General features: G+C 53.4%; 8 protein-coding genes across 8 annotated transcripts; 6 read left to right on the forward strand and 2 right to left on the reverse strand.

Moving 5' to 3' along the window:
- Nucleotides 1-365: 365 nt before the first annotated feature.
- On the forward strand, nucleotides 366-1,341 carry HO173_007533 (uncharacterized protein; the record flags this gene model as incomplete). Its single annotated transcript, XM_037309436.1, has 2 exons — nucleotides 366-863; nucleotides 922-1,341. 2 exons carry the CDS (start codon nucleotides 366-368, stop codon nucleotides 1,339-1,341), a joined length of 918 nt encoding a protein of 305 aa, XP_037163515.1.
- A 248-nt stretch (nucleotides 1,342-1,589) lies between these two features.
- HO173_007534 (uncharacterized protein) lies at nucleotides 1,590-2,268 on the reverse strand (the record flags this gene model as incomplete). Its single annotated transcript, XM_037309437.1, has 2 exons — nucleotides 1,590-2,083; nucleotides 2,256-2,268. The coding sequence occupies 2 exons, from the start codon at nucleotides 2,266-2,268 to the stop codon at nucleotides 1,590-1,592; spliced, it is 507 nt and encodes a 168-aa protein (XP_037163516.1).
- An 817-nt stretch (nucleotides 2,269-3,085) lies between these two features.
- HO173_007535 (uncharacterized protein) lies at nucleotides 3,086-4,850 on the forward strand (the record flags this gene model as incomplete). The annotated part of the gene is made up of 4 exons (XM_037309438.1): nucleotides 3,086-3,195; nucleotides 3,259-3,284; nucleotides 3,337-4,214; nucleotides 4,266-4,850. The coding sequence occupies 4 exons, from the start codon at nucleotides 3,086-3,088 to the stop codon at nucleotides 4,848-4,850; spliced, it is 1,599 nt and encodes a 532-aa protein (XP_037163517.1).
- Nucleotides 4,851-5,699: 849 nt separating this feature from the next.
- Nucleotides 5,700-6,364, forward strand: HO173_007536 (uncharacterized protein; the record flags this gene model as incomplete). The annotated part of the gene is made up of 3 exons (XM_037309439.1): nucleotides 5,700-5,738; nucleotides 5,826-6,092; nucleotides 6,155-6,364. The coding sequence occupies 3 exons, from the start codon at nucleotides 5,700-5,702 to the stop codon at nucleotides 6,362-6,364; spliced, it is 516 nt and encodes a 171-aa protein (XP_037163518.1).
- A 1,981-nt stretch (nucleotides 6,365-8,345) lies between these two features.
- Nucleotides 8,346-9,590, forward strand: HO173_007537 (uncharacterized protein; the record flags this gene model as incomplete). The annotated part of the gene is made up of 1 exon (XM_037309440.1): nucleotides 8,346-9,590. One exon carries the CDS (start codon nucleotides 8,346-8,348, stop codon nucleotides 9,588-9,590), a length of 1,245 nt encoding a protein of 414 aa, XP_037163519.1.
- A 761-nt stretch (nucleotides 9,591-10,351) lies between these two features.
- HO173_007538 (uncharacterized protein) lies at nucleotides 10,352-11,001 on the forward strand (the record flags this gene model as incomplete). The annotated part of the gene is made up of 3 exons (XM_037309441.1): nucleotides 10,352-10,468; nucleotides 10,529-10,678; nucleotides 10,744-11,001. 3 exons carry the CDS (start codon nucleotides 10,352-10,354, stop codon nucleotides 10,999-11,001), a joined length of 525 nt encoding a protein of 174 aa, XP_037163520.1.
- A 52-nt stretch (nucleotides 11,002-11,053) lies between these two features.
- On the reverse strand, nucleotides 11,054-11,773 carry HO173_007539 (uncharacterized protein; the record flags this gene model as incomplete). The annotated part of the gene is made up of 3 exons (XM_037309442.1): nucleotides 11,054-11,157; nucleotides 11,303-11,590; nucleotides 11,749-11,773. 3 exons carry the CDS (start codon nucleotides 11,771-11,773, stop codon nucleotides 11,054-11,056), a joined length of 417 nt encoding a protein of 138 aa, XP_037163521.1.
- A 1,085-nt stretch (nucleotides 11,774-12,858) lies between these two features.
- On the forward strand, nucleotides 12,859-14,306 carry HO173_007540 (uncharacterized protein; the record flags this gene model as incomplete). Its single annotated transcript, XM_037309443.1, has 3 exons — nucleotides 12,859-13,302; nucleotides 13,363-13,680; nucleotides 13,881-14,306. The coding sequence occupies 3 exons, from the start codon at nucleotides 12,859-12,861 to the stop codon at nucleotides 14,304-14,306; spliced, it is 1,188 nt and encodes a 395-aa protein (XP_037163522.1).
- Between the last annotated feature and the right edge of the window lie 53 nt (nucleotides 14,307-14,359).

The following is a 14,359-nucleotide window of genomic DNA, read 5'->3' on the forward strand; positions in this document are numbered from 1 at the left end:
CCGTCTCAATTCCAACAAACGAAACTCAGATGCCAGAAAGGATACAAGAATGAAACACGTCAACAAAGTTCCCCAAAAGGTTTCAGCGGGTTTCACTGCAACACTCTTGGCTCCACAGCGCCGTATGGAGAATTTTTTCATTTGAACAGAGCCGCTTTGACAGCTGCAACACGGTTGGGTAAAACCCGGGAGTATGGACAAAAACACTCTTAGGCTTCAGCTGCTGGTTCAATAGCTGCAACACTGGTGCGTCAAAGCCCGGGGTATGGATAATTTTTTCATTTGAACCAGCTGTTCCGGCGTCATGATCGAACTATCAAGGCATCACTCTTTTACTACGCCGCTGTGCAATTCATACTTATTCAATGATCTCAGGGTACTTGGACATGATACCAACTTCCCGCGGTCTTCCCTCTATATCGGAGTATCTTGCATTCTTTACTTCTTGTTTCCTTGTCGTTTACGCCCCTTACGCTTCAGCAGGCAATACTGGAAGCTCACTCTCTGCGATAGACAATCTTAATCTAATCGACGTTGGAAGTTCATCACCTGCTGCGGCCAATGCTGATGATGCAAGCTTATCCTCCTCTCAAACTGACAACCTCGATCCAGCCAATGCCGACCCAACCAATAACATAACGTGTGTCGGAGACAAATATGACTTGGACTTACCCATCAGCGCGGGCTTCAACCCCAACACCGTCAGCATGCAGCAGCTTTGCGCCAAGACGCAGTTCGGCGGTGGTCCACCCGGCCAACATGTCGGTGGCTGGATGCCAATGGGGCCGCTATTCCAACCAAGTGGTTTTCGACCTAAGCGCGGCCGCACAAATCAATCCGGTTCTGGCGAACCCCCGCATCATGTTAGGATGCTCCTACCGCTGCTTTTGCAACTACAACTTGGGACCTAACGCAGCCCAGCCGAGAGCAGTCCCGAATACAAACGTCTGGGAGTCTGATCAGACGTACGAGCTGCAGGTCGAGATAGTCGATGATTTTGACGTGGCTTGGACCACGAATTTGGGATCGGCGGAGCCTGGCAGCACGGTCGATGCACCGCAGATTTCGCACAAGGGAACAGCTGGTACGAGCGATGTCCAAGTCTACGAACTACAGACTCTGAGCCAGCTGGCTTATACCGAGGACAAATTCAACACTCACCCTCGCTTCACTTATTCAAGCATGAATGCCGAAAATGAGATTGAATGCCATGGTACCCTGCCCAGATTTCCGTTCCCCTCGCCTTACCGGGTTTCCGACTTCAGCACCTTGCAGGAGCTGTGCGCAGTGCAATTCTCCGGCGGCAACAGGTTAGTGCTCCACTCCCTCACGCCCACATGAGTTTCCAGCCCTCGCTCACCACATCCTCTGTCCAGTGGCGCAAATGCCGGAGGATACTGCCACCGCTCCGATCTGCCCGGCGGCGGTGTTTCCAAAACGGTCTTCTTCTCCGACGAACTCACCCCGCGGCACGACTGGACCTTCAACGGCCCCAACTTCTTCTTCGCCGCCGCAATCCGCACCTATTGCTGGCCATTGTGTGCCTGTAACGGGGTCCCGCAGAAAAAAGGGCCCCGCGGCGGACGTTTTCAATTCCGTACTCTGGAACAGAGTCGCCGGCCAATCCTTCGCCCAACACGGCGACGGCTCCCGTGACGCTCGGCGCCACAGATTCCCAGCAGGGCGAGATGCAGATCCTCCCTCCTCAACCGCCGTCGAACCGCCTCTCGCCGACCCCCCCCGGCAGGTACCTGTGGTCCCGACGGCAAGCAATTCTGTCCCGCGACCTGGCCTACGGATCTCCTGGGCCCGATCCCGCGCGCTCCGCCCAACGCAACATTGATCGTCGCGGATGCGGATCCACCAGCATCTTCGCACAACTTGACAACATGCGGCCAGTACTGCAGCGCCCCCTCCGACTGCGGGCCGGGTGACGCCGAGGACGACTGCTTCTGCGCCATTCCCTCGGCGCAGGATGCAAAGACGCTGGGTTTGGACCCCGTTGCGCCCGTTTCGGTCTGCCTGGTGCTGGCGCTGGCGATTACGGGGATCAGTGGTAGAGATGATTCCTTCATCGCGGTATCTGGATGGACGGGGCGAGCCTTATCAGTGTCCTTGTAATATTACGTATATCTCGAACGAGTGCTGTGGGAAGAGAGATGGGATGGTGTTGGGTTGAGTGATTGCTAAATACCCCTTTTGCACTCTGAGGGCTGGGGAAAACAATCTTGTAGATTATTCATTGCAAATAGTACCATCATCCATCATCGCCACGTCTCAATCCCTGCACAAGGCCATACATCACTCGTAAGGCATCTACATTCCTCACACAACAGAAAAGCCTCATTCCAAAAGAATGCACAACGATCCCCAATGCCATTACGCCAATCCGATGCAGCATTCACATATCGTCCACTTTCCGGGCAGCCATTCGCAGCCCCGCCAGCCCCGAAGAAGAAAAACCCTCCAGCGGCAACGGCCGTCTCCACCCGGCACCACCTGCCTCGTTTCGGACGCGGCAGCACAGGGGGGGGCCAAGCAGCCAGCTCCCCTTCCTCCATCGACGTCACTACCGATCCATAATCCAGCAGACGCCAAAATCCTACGTACAGGAGGTCGTGAAGAGGAAGCGACAGCACTCGTAAATCGTATACGTACCCGTGATGCAAATGTCGCCGCGGGGGGGAATAAGAAAAGGCCCCGGGAAAAAAGGGGGAAAAAAGGGCCAATTCATTTTGAATTTTCGGTCAAACCTCTTTTATAATAATTAATCTTAGGTCCCCGCAGCGCAACGGTTTCCCGCAAGTCTCCGGTATCGCCGTTGAGTAATAGTGATAGTTCCCTATTTTCCCATGTCGCCCGCTTGACCGAAATCAGTGCCTCGTGCATATGCGACTGATTGTGTACTTACAGCGGGGGCAGGCGAGTCATCGATCCTCTTCTACCCTAGAATTTTCCCCCGGTTTCCCGGGCAGATTGGATCGTTGCAGTGGATCGGCTGACGATCGGAAATTCTATCCTTTCTATCTATGTTTTAGAAAACAAAGACAAACGAAAAACTCTACCCATTCGCAAGCCTCAAATTATGGAGGAGAAGGCTCCGACGGTGGGCCAGCTTTCTTCCGGCCTGGTGGGGGAGGATCCCGAGGCCGGGATCGAGACCGTTGATATCGAAAGGATCGAGAAGGTCTACAGGTGAGCTCTGCTAAGGCCAAATGTTGATATTGAAAACCTCAATTGATCGTCCATTGCAACCAGGAAGCTCGACCACCGAATCATCCCAGGCATGTATCCACCGGAGCCTCCCTCCCCCACGCCGGAACTGACCGCTCCCAGCTTTCTGGGTGCTCTACTTCCTGTGCTCCGCCATCAGATCGAACGTCGGTCTCGCGCAGACCATGAACGAGGCGCAGCACCACGACCTGGAAGAGGTCCTGCACTTGACGCCGAAGCAGGTCTCTACGGGTCTGGCGCTGTTCTACGTCTGCTACGTCATTTTCGACTTTCCGTCCAACCTCATCATGACGCGACTGAGCCCCCGGGTCTGGATGAGCCGGATCGTGATCGGTGTCGGCATCATAGGGAGCTGCATGGCTGCGATGAAAGCTGCCTGGAGCTTGTACCTTCTGCGGTTGCTCCTCGGCATCGTAATCGCAGGGATGTGGCCCGGCATGGCCTACTATCTAACCCTCTTCTACCCACCATCACGCACCGGCAAACGAATCGGTCAGTACTTCACTGCCGCTCAGGTCTCAGCCGCCGTAGTTGGTCTGGTGTCGGCCGGATTCCAGAAGATGGACGGGCTAGGAGGTCTCGTGGGCTTCCAATGGATGTTTCTGCTCTACGGTCTTGTGGGGATCCTCGTAGGCTTCAGCTTGCTATGGTGGCTTCCAGACCGGCCCTTACCACCAGGAGAAGTCCCGGACCGGAGTGGCTGGCACAAATGGATCCCGCAAAGCAGGCCTGCTTTGACGGGTGAGGATGCGTTGATCCATTATCGTGATTTGACCCGGGTGTATCATCGATCTCGCTGGGGTGTGAAGGATCTATGGCACGTAGTCATCGACTGGCGGGTATGGCCGCTTCTGCTCATGTACTTTGGAGTGGTTGGCGTGGGTATAGGCGTTCAGAATTATGCTACGGTCATCATCCAGTCCACGAATTCCAAACTGACAAGCATCGATCTCAGTTTGCTGACCGCACCAATCTGGATTGTAAGTTCACTCCATATTGACGTGGATGTGACTCCTGCTGATCCAACACAGATGGATCTCATCGCCATCCTTCTAGTCACGCCTTTCTCGGATCGCTTCCACCACCACCGTGCGCTATTCTTCAGCGTACCCGTCTGCATCCAGATCGCAGGACTACTCCTGACCACCTACGGAGGCAGCGAAGCCAATCCCTGGCCACGGTACGGCGGTCTGTTGATGGTCGGTTTCGGACTCGGACCAACGGTCCCCATCACCATGACATGGACCAACGAGATCTTCCAGCCCCGTCACGGCGAAGTCGGCGTCGCGGCTGCTTCCGCACTGGTATCCGGACTGGGGAACCTGGGATCGATCCTGACCACGTACGCCCTCTTTACCGGCTGGCCGGCAGACAGCCAGCCTGGGAGGAAGCAGTATCGGAAGAGCACGCTGGTTATGGTTGGCATTCTTTGCTTGTCCATACTGAGTGCGTTCGCCATGACATTACTGCTCAGATTCGTTGGCAATGGGTCAAGGGCCAAACAGGTCAGTAGCGGTAGCTCTACGAGTGAAGGCGAGGGAGTGACGATGGATGGAGCGGCCAAACGTGAACTGCAGGAGAGAGGGTTCGGACGCTTGTGGTGGAGCCGCCGGTAAATATGAGCTTTTGAGAGTTGTAATTAGGTATATGGAGTAAAGTATGTAGATCACCGATGGATCGATACTCGATGCAAAATGGCCTAGGTAAATTCGCCCAGACGAACAGTGGCAATTGCTATGCCTGCGGAAACATCTCGTTTTCGTATCGCTTACTCGTACCAAGCAGTCATATCACGTGCTTTTAAATTCCATCATGTTTTCCATCATGACGTGTTCCTCTACCCACTTTTTGTTTTCTTCTCCATTGTAAAGAGTAGAATTCCATCCGGGCCAAGATTCCGGAATATGCACCGACGGCTCCTACGGAGTTACGGAGGTCTGCACCAAAAGTCCTGCTCCCGCGCTAGTGGTAGCCCTAACCCTAGTTTCGGAAAGCGACCCTGTAGAGGGGGAGCCTAGAAATATCTTCCAACAGCACATAGATGGGACTTTAGGTACTTCTTTCAGGCTTGATAGGGGCATGAAGCCCCGAAATTTGGCTGGGGCTAGGTGCCATTCCGAAGAACTTCAAGCGCATTCGTCCAGGTAGCCCTTTGGATGGGGCGTTAGAGTCTTGGCGGGTGCAGGACTTTTGGTGCAGACCTCCGTACCTCAATCAAGATTTATGAGCAAGCTCCGGGAATTTGCCGCTGACGTAAGATGAAAAAAAGTCGGCGTCTTCCGTCATCATCTGATGTCAAAATCCTCGAGCTTCCGGCACGCTGCCGACAGCTCCAACCAGCGCATATATTACCAACGTCTCCCACCCGTCTCTACCTCTTCAACGTCTCCTTCGAAATCGCCTCCGACATTGCCTTCATCTGAAGCCTTCCTTCTCGTCATCAAAATCCACCTACATCCTCCACAATGGCATCGATAATCAATTTGTCCCTTCGAGGACTCCAGGTGAGCGCCAACCCACCATCACTCACAGTCACCCATAGTCGCAATCGCACTACGATCTAAGTACTGACTGAATCCTTCTCCACACAGTTCCTCTGGACTCTTCTCATAATGGCGCTCGTCGGAAACATGATCGCTGATGCACACGGCGGCAATCCATCAATCGTCAACTATGTCATGTTCGTTTCCGTCTTCGGCATGCTGTCGCTATTCTACCTCATTGCGGGGACCATCAGCGAGACCTTCGCCATCTCGCCATTCTTCATGATCGCAGCGGATGCACTCAACACCCTCTTCTTCCTCGTTGGTGGTATCGCGCTTGCCGGTTACCTCAACGTGCACAGCTGCCACAACCAGGTAAGCACGAGGGGCAAAGAGCAAGGAAGCGATCTCGAACGTATGCTGACCGTTGGCCATAGAATTATATCACGACCAACGAGGTCACTCGAGGATCAAACAACGATACAAAGAGGTGCCAAGAAGCTCAAGCGGCGACTGCGTTTCTCTGGTTCGGTTTCGCCGCGTTCCTGGGAAGCTTGGTGTTCTCGGGGCTGTCGGCAAGGGGTGGTGGGACGACAACGGGCATGCGCGGCATCCGAAGAGGTGGGCCCGCTATGTCCCAGGTCTAGAGCAATGGTAGGCAGCATGCGCTCATGTCCATTGCTGCCACTGCAATGTCGATCAAAGACTAATTGATGCGATAGGTCCTGGGAAAGTCTGAACGCACTTCGACTATAACTTCCCTTCTCTCGACGTCATTACGTCATGTTCCTCGCTCAATGCCGTCTTAACCTTAGCTGCTTCGACCTGCGTCCTCCCTTTCCGCGCTCGCCGTCTTACACGTCGGACGGCGATTGGGGGTTGGCGTGTGGTTTTGGCTCACGCGTGTTTGGCAGAGTTGGCAGGTATCATGTGTACATGTGTATAACGGGCTATTAGTAGGAGCAATATAAAAATCAGTAATCTTCAATTCACGAATGATGATGTGAACTTGGTGAGGCAGGAGTCCAGTGCGTGGCGCGATGATTGATTGTTTGCGAGGAGTTGGAGACTGCCGGTCATAGGTAGTTTCGATAGTTTCCTCTAATTGGCAGGAGTAATCCTTGACATTATTGACGAATGCCAACTTCTCTTCCCTGCTTCGGGATTTCATTGACTCGAAAGATATCGGCGAATCAAAGTTATCATTAAGTAAAGAACTCACCGTTTTCATGCTAGGTACTGCTTGTAGCCTTCTTCGAGAGACACTGCTTCAAAAAAGAAAGGTCTGGCCAATGAATTATTGGCCGCAAGATGCCCGTTGCCAAGCTTTCGGCAGTCGCAGACCGGGTGGACCCTTCGAGATACGGACCTACCTCCACGGAACGACACTCTTTCACCTCGGTATCGCAGCAGGCGCAGGGGCACTGTCTCATACAACCACAACCATGTGCATTGATCCTCTTTATACTCTACTCATCTACCTAGACGATATCTCACCTATCCCAAGCGCGGCTCTGCCGCCCCAACCCTCCTTCATTCCACTTCCAGCAGCCCTTCGACCCTCTTTCAAGACCAAGGAGCAAGCAGGAAGTTATTGACAGCCAATTGACCTTTGAGTGAAGGAAGAGGGTGCAGAAGAGCGGCTACACGTGGCCAACGAACAGACGGTTCACTGACCGCAGTGACCGCTAAGTTTGGGCAGCAATGCCTATACATCGCCAAGTGAGCCAATCATGGCCAATTTCTCTGACATCCTACCTTCACCACTCATGGGAATGGTGTACACTTGCCGCTATGTCACCGTGATAGCGTTGTGTATCATTTACTAGTAATTGCTGCCTTGAATTTGCCTGCACTTTCGGTATGCTTTCGGTGAGTTGGATACTTATCATCCGAGGTAGAAATGGTGGCCCCCGCTTTTCTCTCAACTTTCCGTACCACTGGATATCCTCCCAGGTGTATACTCCATCAACAACTCAATTGTTTTTTTTTGGTCGGACACTGCCCCGGCCCAAGGAGAACCTTGTGCGTAGCTGGCCACCTGGTTCCAATCCAGCCTTGGTCTCCAAACCCTCCGAGCTAACCAGACAAAGATATATCTAACGTTACGACGGCCCAAAGTCTGAGCAGGCACTCTAGCCACCAGGTCAGGACTAAATCCGGCCAGCGCAAAAGGAGAGCCGGACGAGAAAACCTCCAGGGACAGGCCTGATACAATCACATAAGGAGACGGGAGCACCAAGAAACGCTCCGCTTGGGTATCACAGTACCTTAACCGGATCTGACAAGGCGTCGGATCTTTGCAATCACCAAGCGCCAATTGGAGGTCTTGCCTTCCTGCTTTCCGGATCGATCATTGAACAGCTTTGCTGACTTTCCGCGCCGCTTCCGCGAGGACTCTTCTACCTGGTCCCGGGAAAGGCAGGATCCCTTGGAAATCTCATGCTTCTCGAGTCAAAGGGCGGTCCTTAGGCGGTCTACCATCGGGCCGTAACTCACGTCCGGACTTCCATTCTTTCCACGTGCTTTGGTCTGAGGCTTGCCAGTTGAGGGATGCCAGAGGAAATCGTACTTGAAGTCAATTGAGGATCGTCCTTCCCGGCATCATCATTTTTCCCAATCGAACTTATGATACCGGCGTCTGGAGTTACTTCCTTCATTTCTACAAAGTCATTCACGGGATTCTTTGCGAGGCTCATGGATCAAAGGCAGCAGTGTGACATGTATGGCTATGGATATCCCGGACCTAGAACACAAAGATACACTGGTGGCGAGTTTATTCATGAGGATCGGCCATATAACCCACCTGAGAGGCGCGAAGCTTATGAATACAAGCCCATGTTATCCTCTCTGGTCCATACAAACCATGGATCCCACACTAGGAGACGGTCTCTCGGAGGGGAGGTGCCTAGTTTCCAGCCTGGTCTCGGAGTCAGCCCGTTTCATAGTCCATACGTTGTCACCAGTCCGGAGACCTCAGATAAGTACTACGCTTACTCTGGCAATGCTTTATCTCAAGTTATTGCCAGCGGCTACGGATCCGTTGGCTGGGCATACCAAGAAAGATCCCAACGTAGAAACCAAGAGGGCGGGATCTCGGATCTCATGCATGCAAGAAGCGAACCCATCTCAGATCCCAGACAGCGGTATCCGGATTCCATCAGCCCATACGGCTCGAACACAGATTGGAGACCAAATGTCTCACCAATTGCACAGATGTCTGCCTCCTTCAATGATGCTCTGAGTTCTCCATATCTGGATCCCTCTACCCTTTGTGCCAATTGCGGTAATCACCCCCATACAGATGGCGGTTCAGTCTACCACCCCTACCAAAGAGATGTCAGTTTAACCGCGGATTGGAGACCTCAAGAGGCCAAGAATTACTTCATACGGCCAACTGAAGAGGAGATCCCGTCCAACCGGCAGCTATCCACCCAGGACACAAGGCGTATTGCTCCTCACAATGGCCGTCTTGACGTTCCGTTTTTAGGACAGCCTAGGACCAGGTTTTCTCTCCGGAAGTCAGCTGAAGCTAACGCCCCCAATAGCCCAGTGACTGTCCATGCCAACGATGATGCTGCGAACAAGGGTCTCGCCAAAAAGCGCAAGAGGAAGCCTAGAACAATCAAGCCTCGGAAACCGAGAACCTTGACAGATGCGGGGAAGGCCCACGCGAAGGCGGTAAGAGATTGCCCAGGAGGCGCCTGCGCTAATTGTAAGAAAAAGAAGACCAAGGCACGTGATCCACTGGTGACGAATTTGGGTTTCAACACGCTTATGACTGTACCTAGTGCACTCACAGGCTACCGGAGGACATTCCCATGGAGTGGCATGATAAGCGGACTCCAAGCACTCCATGGACTGAGCCCCTGACACCAGAGTATGGCCCTGGGCATCACGATCCTGTATTCTATAGATCATCTCAGGAGAACGACTTTGGCTACGAAGAGATCGGTTGATGTAGTCTGCTAAGGTCAGCCATACCCGCCATTTGACTACTGAGCATTAACTGACAATCATCTAGGAGATTCCTATCTCTGTCTTGCCCTGGCCGGGGTTAGCGACCAGGTCCCAATACCTTCCGCGAGACCTGCAGGAACGGATCCAATCATGCCACACTGAGATAACCATTTTGCGCCTTTGCCCGTTCACCCTTGTTCTACTACAAGTGTCTTTCCATATAATTCTGTGTTTCCTATCATTGTTTGCTTGGTACAGTTCAAGCACTGTTGGCCCTGTGCAAGGAGTTGTCAGAGAACTTGGAGCCAAAGGACTCCGGGGGGTCCGATTACCGCGGATTTGTACATGTGACAAGGGACAGGGACCGCTTCCGTTGCTGGAAGAGCCAGTTGGAAGGCTCGGATTCTCCATAACAGCACCGGGTTCAATAACGGTACCACCTGGGCTTATATCGTAGACAGGGGTCTTGTGTTGACAAAGCCCTGCGTCTGTTTTTCCTGGTATGAGATCTGGACTCTGCAGTCGACCTCAAGGCTGGACCGAAGCAGTCCCATAGGAGTCTTCTTGCCCAAGGTTCTGGAACAGACAATCTTTGATGCCATGTTCTCCAACGAATAAATTCACGAATTTCATGTCCGACGACCGAGGTGTAGTATAATGCTGATAGATCTATCATGGGCGGGCAACTGTATTTAGACCTTGGCTTTTTGCACCGCATGGGCTTGGTCGCTGGGCTCAAAAGGTTACGGATATGGCCATCGCAATTGCTGGCCTTGGATAATGAATACAATGTACAAATTTCTAGGCTCCTTTTGTTCTGCATCCTACATACTCTCACTCACTTCACTTAGTCCCAGAATGCAGTTTATCCTGTAGCTAACCAAATCCTCCTGGTACTGAAGAAAACTCGCAACATATCCCCGTGCGAAATACGCGGTAGCCTTCAACCCAAGCTCTTGACGTATCTTGTATCAAACGTGTCGTCTGAAAATGTCACCAGGGTATGTACTCCGACAACGCTCCGCTGAGCCTGAGATCGACCGTCCCTATCTCTTTCGTAGCATAGAACAGAACAGCCCGTGATGCTGGTACAGACCAGGTGTTCATTTCCGAAGCCGCTGTAACTCTCCCGCTCTTTTGGGCTCGCCGAGGTAGAACCGCGCATCCGAAAGCTGAGGCGCAGGGAAGTCTTCCAGTGCGGAGAAGGCTCAAATCATGCACGCTCGATGGCGAGAAACGTATGGATGCCATAGGGCAGCGAGCCTCTCCACTCGCAGAGACGGGTCGTACGCTCGAAGGCGAGGCGGAAATATTTTCCGTGTAGATAGGTAGGGTAGGGTAGGGTAGTGGTAGGAAGGTGGACCCCCCCCCCTCTTTCACAACGAAGCGGCAGCTTCGACGGCCCCCGCGGCCTTGAAGGTCTTCTTGCTCGTGAAGACGACCTCGACGGGGTACTTCCACTGCATGAATTTCGCCCAGCCTGTGTGCACACGGTCAGCCCGCGCCCACCCATTCATTCATTCATCGGCCTCCTTTCCTTCCCTCCCCTCTCCTTTCCACCACCTTCCTTCGTGTAATGGAGCGGAACGGAACGGAACAAGAGAACAAGGGAACGGCACACCCACCCCAATAAGCGCACTTCCTGCCGAAATACTTGCCGGCGTACGGCACGAGCACCATGGTCAGGATGAGCTCGAGTTGCTGCAGCGACTCCTTCCATTCCTTCTCCGCGTCGGATTCTCCTTCGTCGTCGGAGGTGGAGGTTGTGTCGTCGCTGGGGGCGGAGTCGGGGAGGGAGTCGAGGTCGGAGGAGGGGGAGGGGGAGGGAGGGGGGGTAGATGTATTGGGAGGAGGAGGAGGAGGTTGATGACATTGTGGCGGTGGTAGGGGGTTAGTATCTAGAGCGGGGATTGCTCGAGAGTCGGGGGGATCAGGTACCTGTAGGTGGTGTGCAAAGTGTCGTCGTGGTTTGCGCTGCTGATTCCGCCAATCGTATTCCGAGGAGCGCCAAGACCCGTTCGTTTTCGGGCTAGCGTTTATTCTGCGTCTTGGCGCAACGACGAACTCTCACCTCCGCAGCCCTTCTTGTCTTCCATCGACGAATAGGCGAAAGGACTCGTCAACTCCAAGACTCTACCACTCTCGATAGAATCTTTCAAGATGCCTATCAAGCCGATAGAAGGAGTAAGTCTCGCCACACGCTCTCCGGCATAAATACGAAGCCTGGCTTGTCGAACATGATGGCTGATCTCGTGCAACAGATGCTCCGCCGGGGCCTTGTGCTCGATCTCAGCGTAGCTTTCGGTAAGCCCGAGCCCACATTCAGTCAATTGGCCCCTTTAAAGCTCAATCCACCCTCTGGACAACGGGCCGGGACACCGCCGGAGGAGCTTTGCTGATGCGATACCGAGCAGGTCTGGGAACGACATTCGGATACCTCTACTGGTACGGTATGTATACGCCAAGCAAGGCTGTTCCTGTCTGTATGGCATAAACAGAACCCTGAAGGCTCGTACAGGCTACCACGTGCCTGCCACACGGAAGCGCGATCTGTTCTACGCGAAGCTTGAGCGGGAAAGGGAGGAAAATCAGGGGACCGTTTGAGGGAAGGCGATGCTGGATTCGATCATCAAAGACCAATAAGGTTGGCGCAGACGGCATGTGAGAAAGAATGTGGGCAGTGGATTATTGTACATATGACTTTGAGGGCGATTGACGGCACGCGGGCTTCTACCTAGGCGGACCACGAAGGCGGCATCAAGTGAAAAGAAACCTCGAGGGACTGAAGCCTTCTGGTTACCTTTATCCAAGCCGACATGCAAATGCAACATCAAGCTACTCTGCGCATTCGGAATAAATGAAGCTGCCCCTCCTACGGCGCTTTAAAGACGCCAGTCAGGTGACATTATCAAGTACCTCTGCGATGGTCTTCTGGTTGCGACCCTTGAGCGAGAAATTGATAATGCTGTGCATCTTCCATTCTGCCAACGAGACCCATCTCGTCCTCGGACAGAGGGCGACGAACGGCTATGGAGATTCAACCGGCTGGAATAACACAATTGACCCCCCTCAATAACATCATGAATGTGTAGAGCTAGACAGCTCCAAAAACTGAGTACATGCGTAGTGTATATGCGTAGTTTGACATACGTACCAGAAATATTTAATGATAAAGGTGAAAATGGTCATGAAGCTCTCGCTTAAACTTCGGCCCACAAATGACACGGCGGACTTTCTTCCTCGAACAATCCATGCCTACTTAATCTTGAACCTGCACCTGAACCTGAACCTGAACCTGAACCTGAACCTGAACCTGAACCTGAACCTGCACCTGAACCTGCACCTGCACCTGCACCTGGCGAGTACTACACCCATCTCACGAAAACCTGAAAGCGCAACTATCCTCTATCTGCCCAGCATGGCGGAGCAATTGGTTATGCGTGGGACGCTCGAGGGCCACAGCGGCTGGGTCACCTCATTAGCTACCAGCTTGGAGAACCCGAACATGCTCCTCTCCGGCAGCCGTGACAAAACCCTCATCATCTGGAACCTCACTCGCGACGATGCGCACTACGGCTACCCAAAGCGGAGCTTACACGGCCACTCCCACATCGTCTCTGACTGCGTATGCCGTCCTCTCCCCCCAGGTCCCTAGAACTCCTGGTGCTAACGCTCGGTCTTCTAGGTCATCTCCTCCGACGGTGCCTACGCTCTCTCCGCCTCCTGGGACAAGACTCTCCGCCTATGGGAGCTCGCTACGGGTGTGACGACCCGCCGCTTCGTCGGCCACACCAATGATGTCCTCTCCGTCTCCTTCTCCGCCGACAACCGTCAAATCGTCTCTGGCTCTCGCGATCGCACGATCAAGCTGTGGAACACGCTGGGCGACTGCAAATTTACCATCACCGACAAGGGTCATACCGAGTGGGTCTCGTGCGTGAGGTTCAGCCCGAATCCTCAGAACCCGGTCATTGTGAGCGCGGGATGGGACAAGCTTGTCAAGGTACGTCTTTTGCTCTTTACAAAAGGGGAGCCCGGTCAGAGGATGCTTTGCAACCTACAAGTATTTGCTACTTCAGAGCTTTCGAGCAATGAGACAAACAATCACCAATGCACTGATGACAACAACCAAAGAAAAGGCCTTGAGCTGCCGAGACTTGTTGCTTTTGGAAACGTCTTCGCTGACAGTGTCTTACTTTTCAGGTCTGGGAACTCGCCTCGTGCCGCATCCAAACCGACCACATCGGCCACACCGGTTACATCAACACCGTGACCATCTCCCCCGACGGCTCCCTCTGCGCCTCCGGCGGCAAAGACGGTACAACTATGCTTTGGGACCTCAACGAGTCCAAGCACCTCTACTCCCTGACCGCCGGCGACGAGATCCACGCCCTGGTGTTCTCCCCCAACCGATACTGGCTGTGCGCTGCTACGTCGAGCTCCATCATCATCTTCGATCTCGAGAAGAAGAGCAAGGTTGATGAGTTGAAGCCCGACTATACGGCTGTGGGCAAGAAGAGCAGGGAGCCGGAGTGTGTAAGTCTGGCGTGGAGCGCGGACGGGCAGACATTGTTTGCGGGGTACACGGATAACTTGATCAGGGCTTGGGGTGTTATGTCGAGGCAATAGAGGGGACCACCAATTGATGGATGGTCGAAGATATGGTTCAAGTATCCTAGAGG

Source organism: Letharia columbiana (assembly GCF_014066305.1).
Source record: "Letharia columbiana isolate WasteWater2 chromosome Unknown Sc0000025_s0, whole genome shotgun sequence".
In the NCBI taxonomy this organism is placed as follows: Eukaryota; Fungi; Ascomycota; class Lecanoromycetes; order Lecanorales; family Parmeliaceae; genus Letharia; species Letharia columbiana.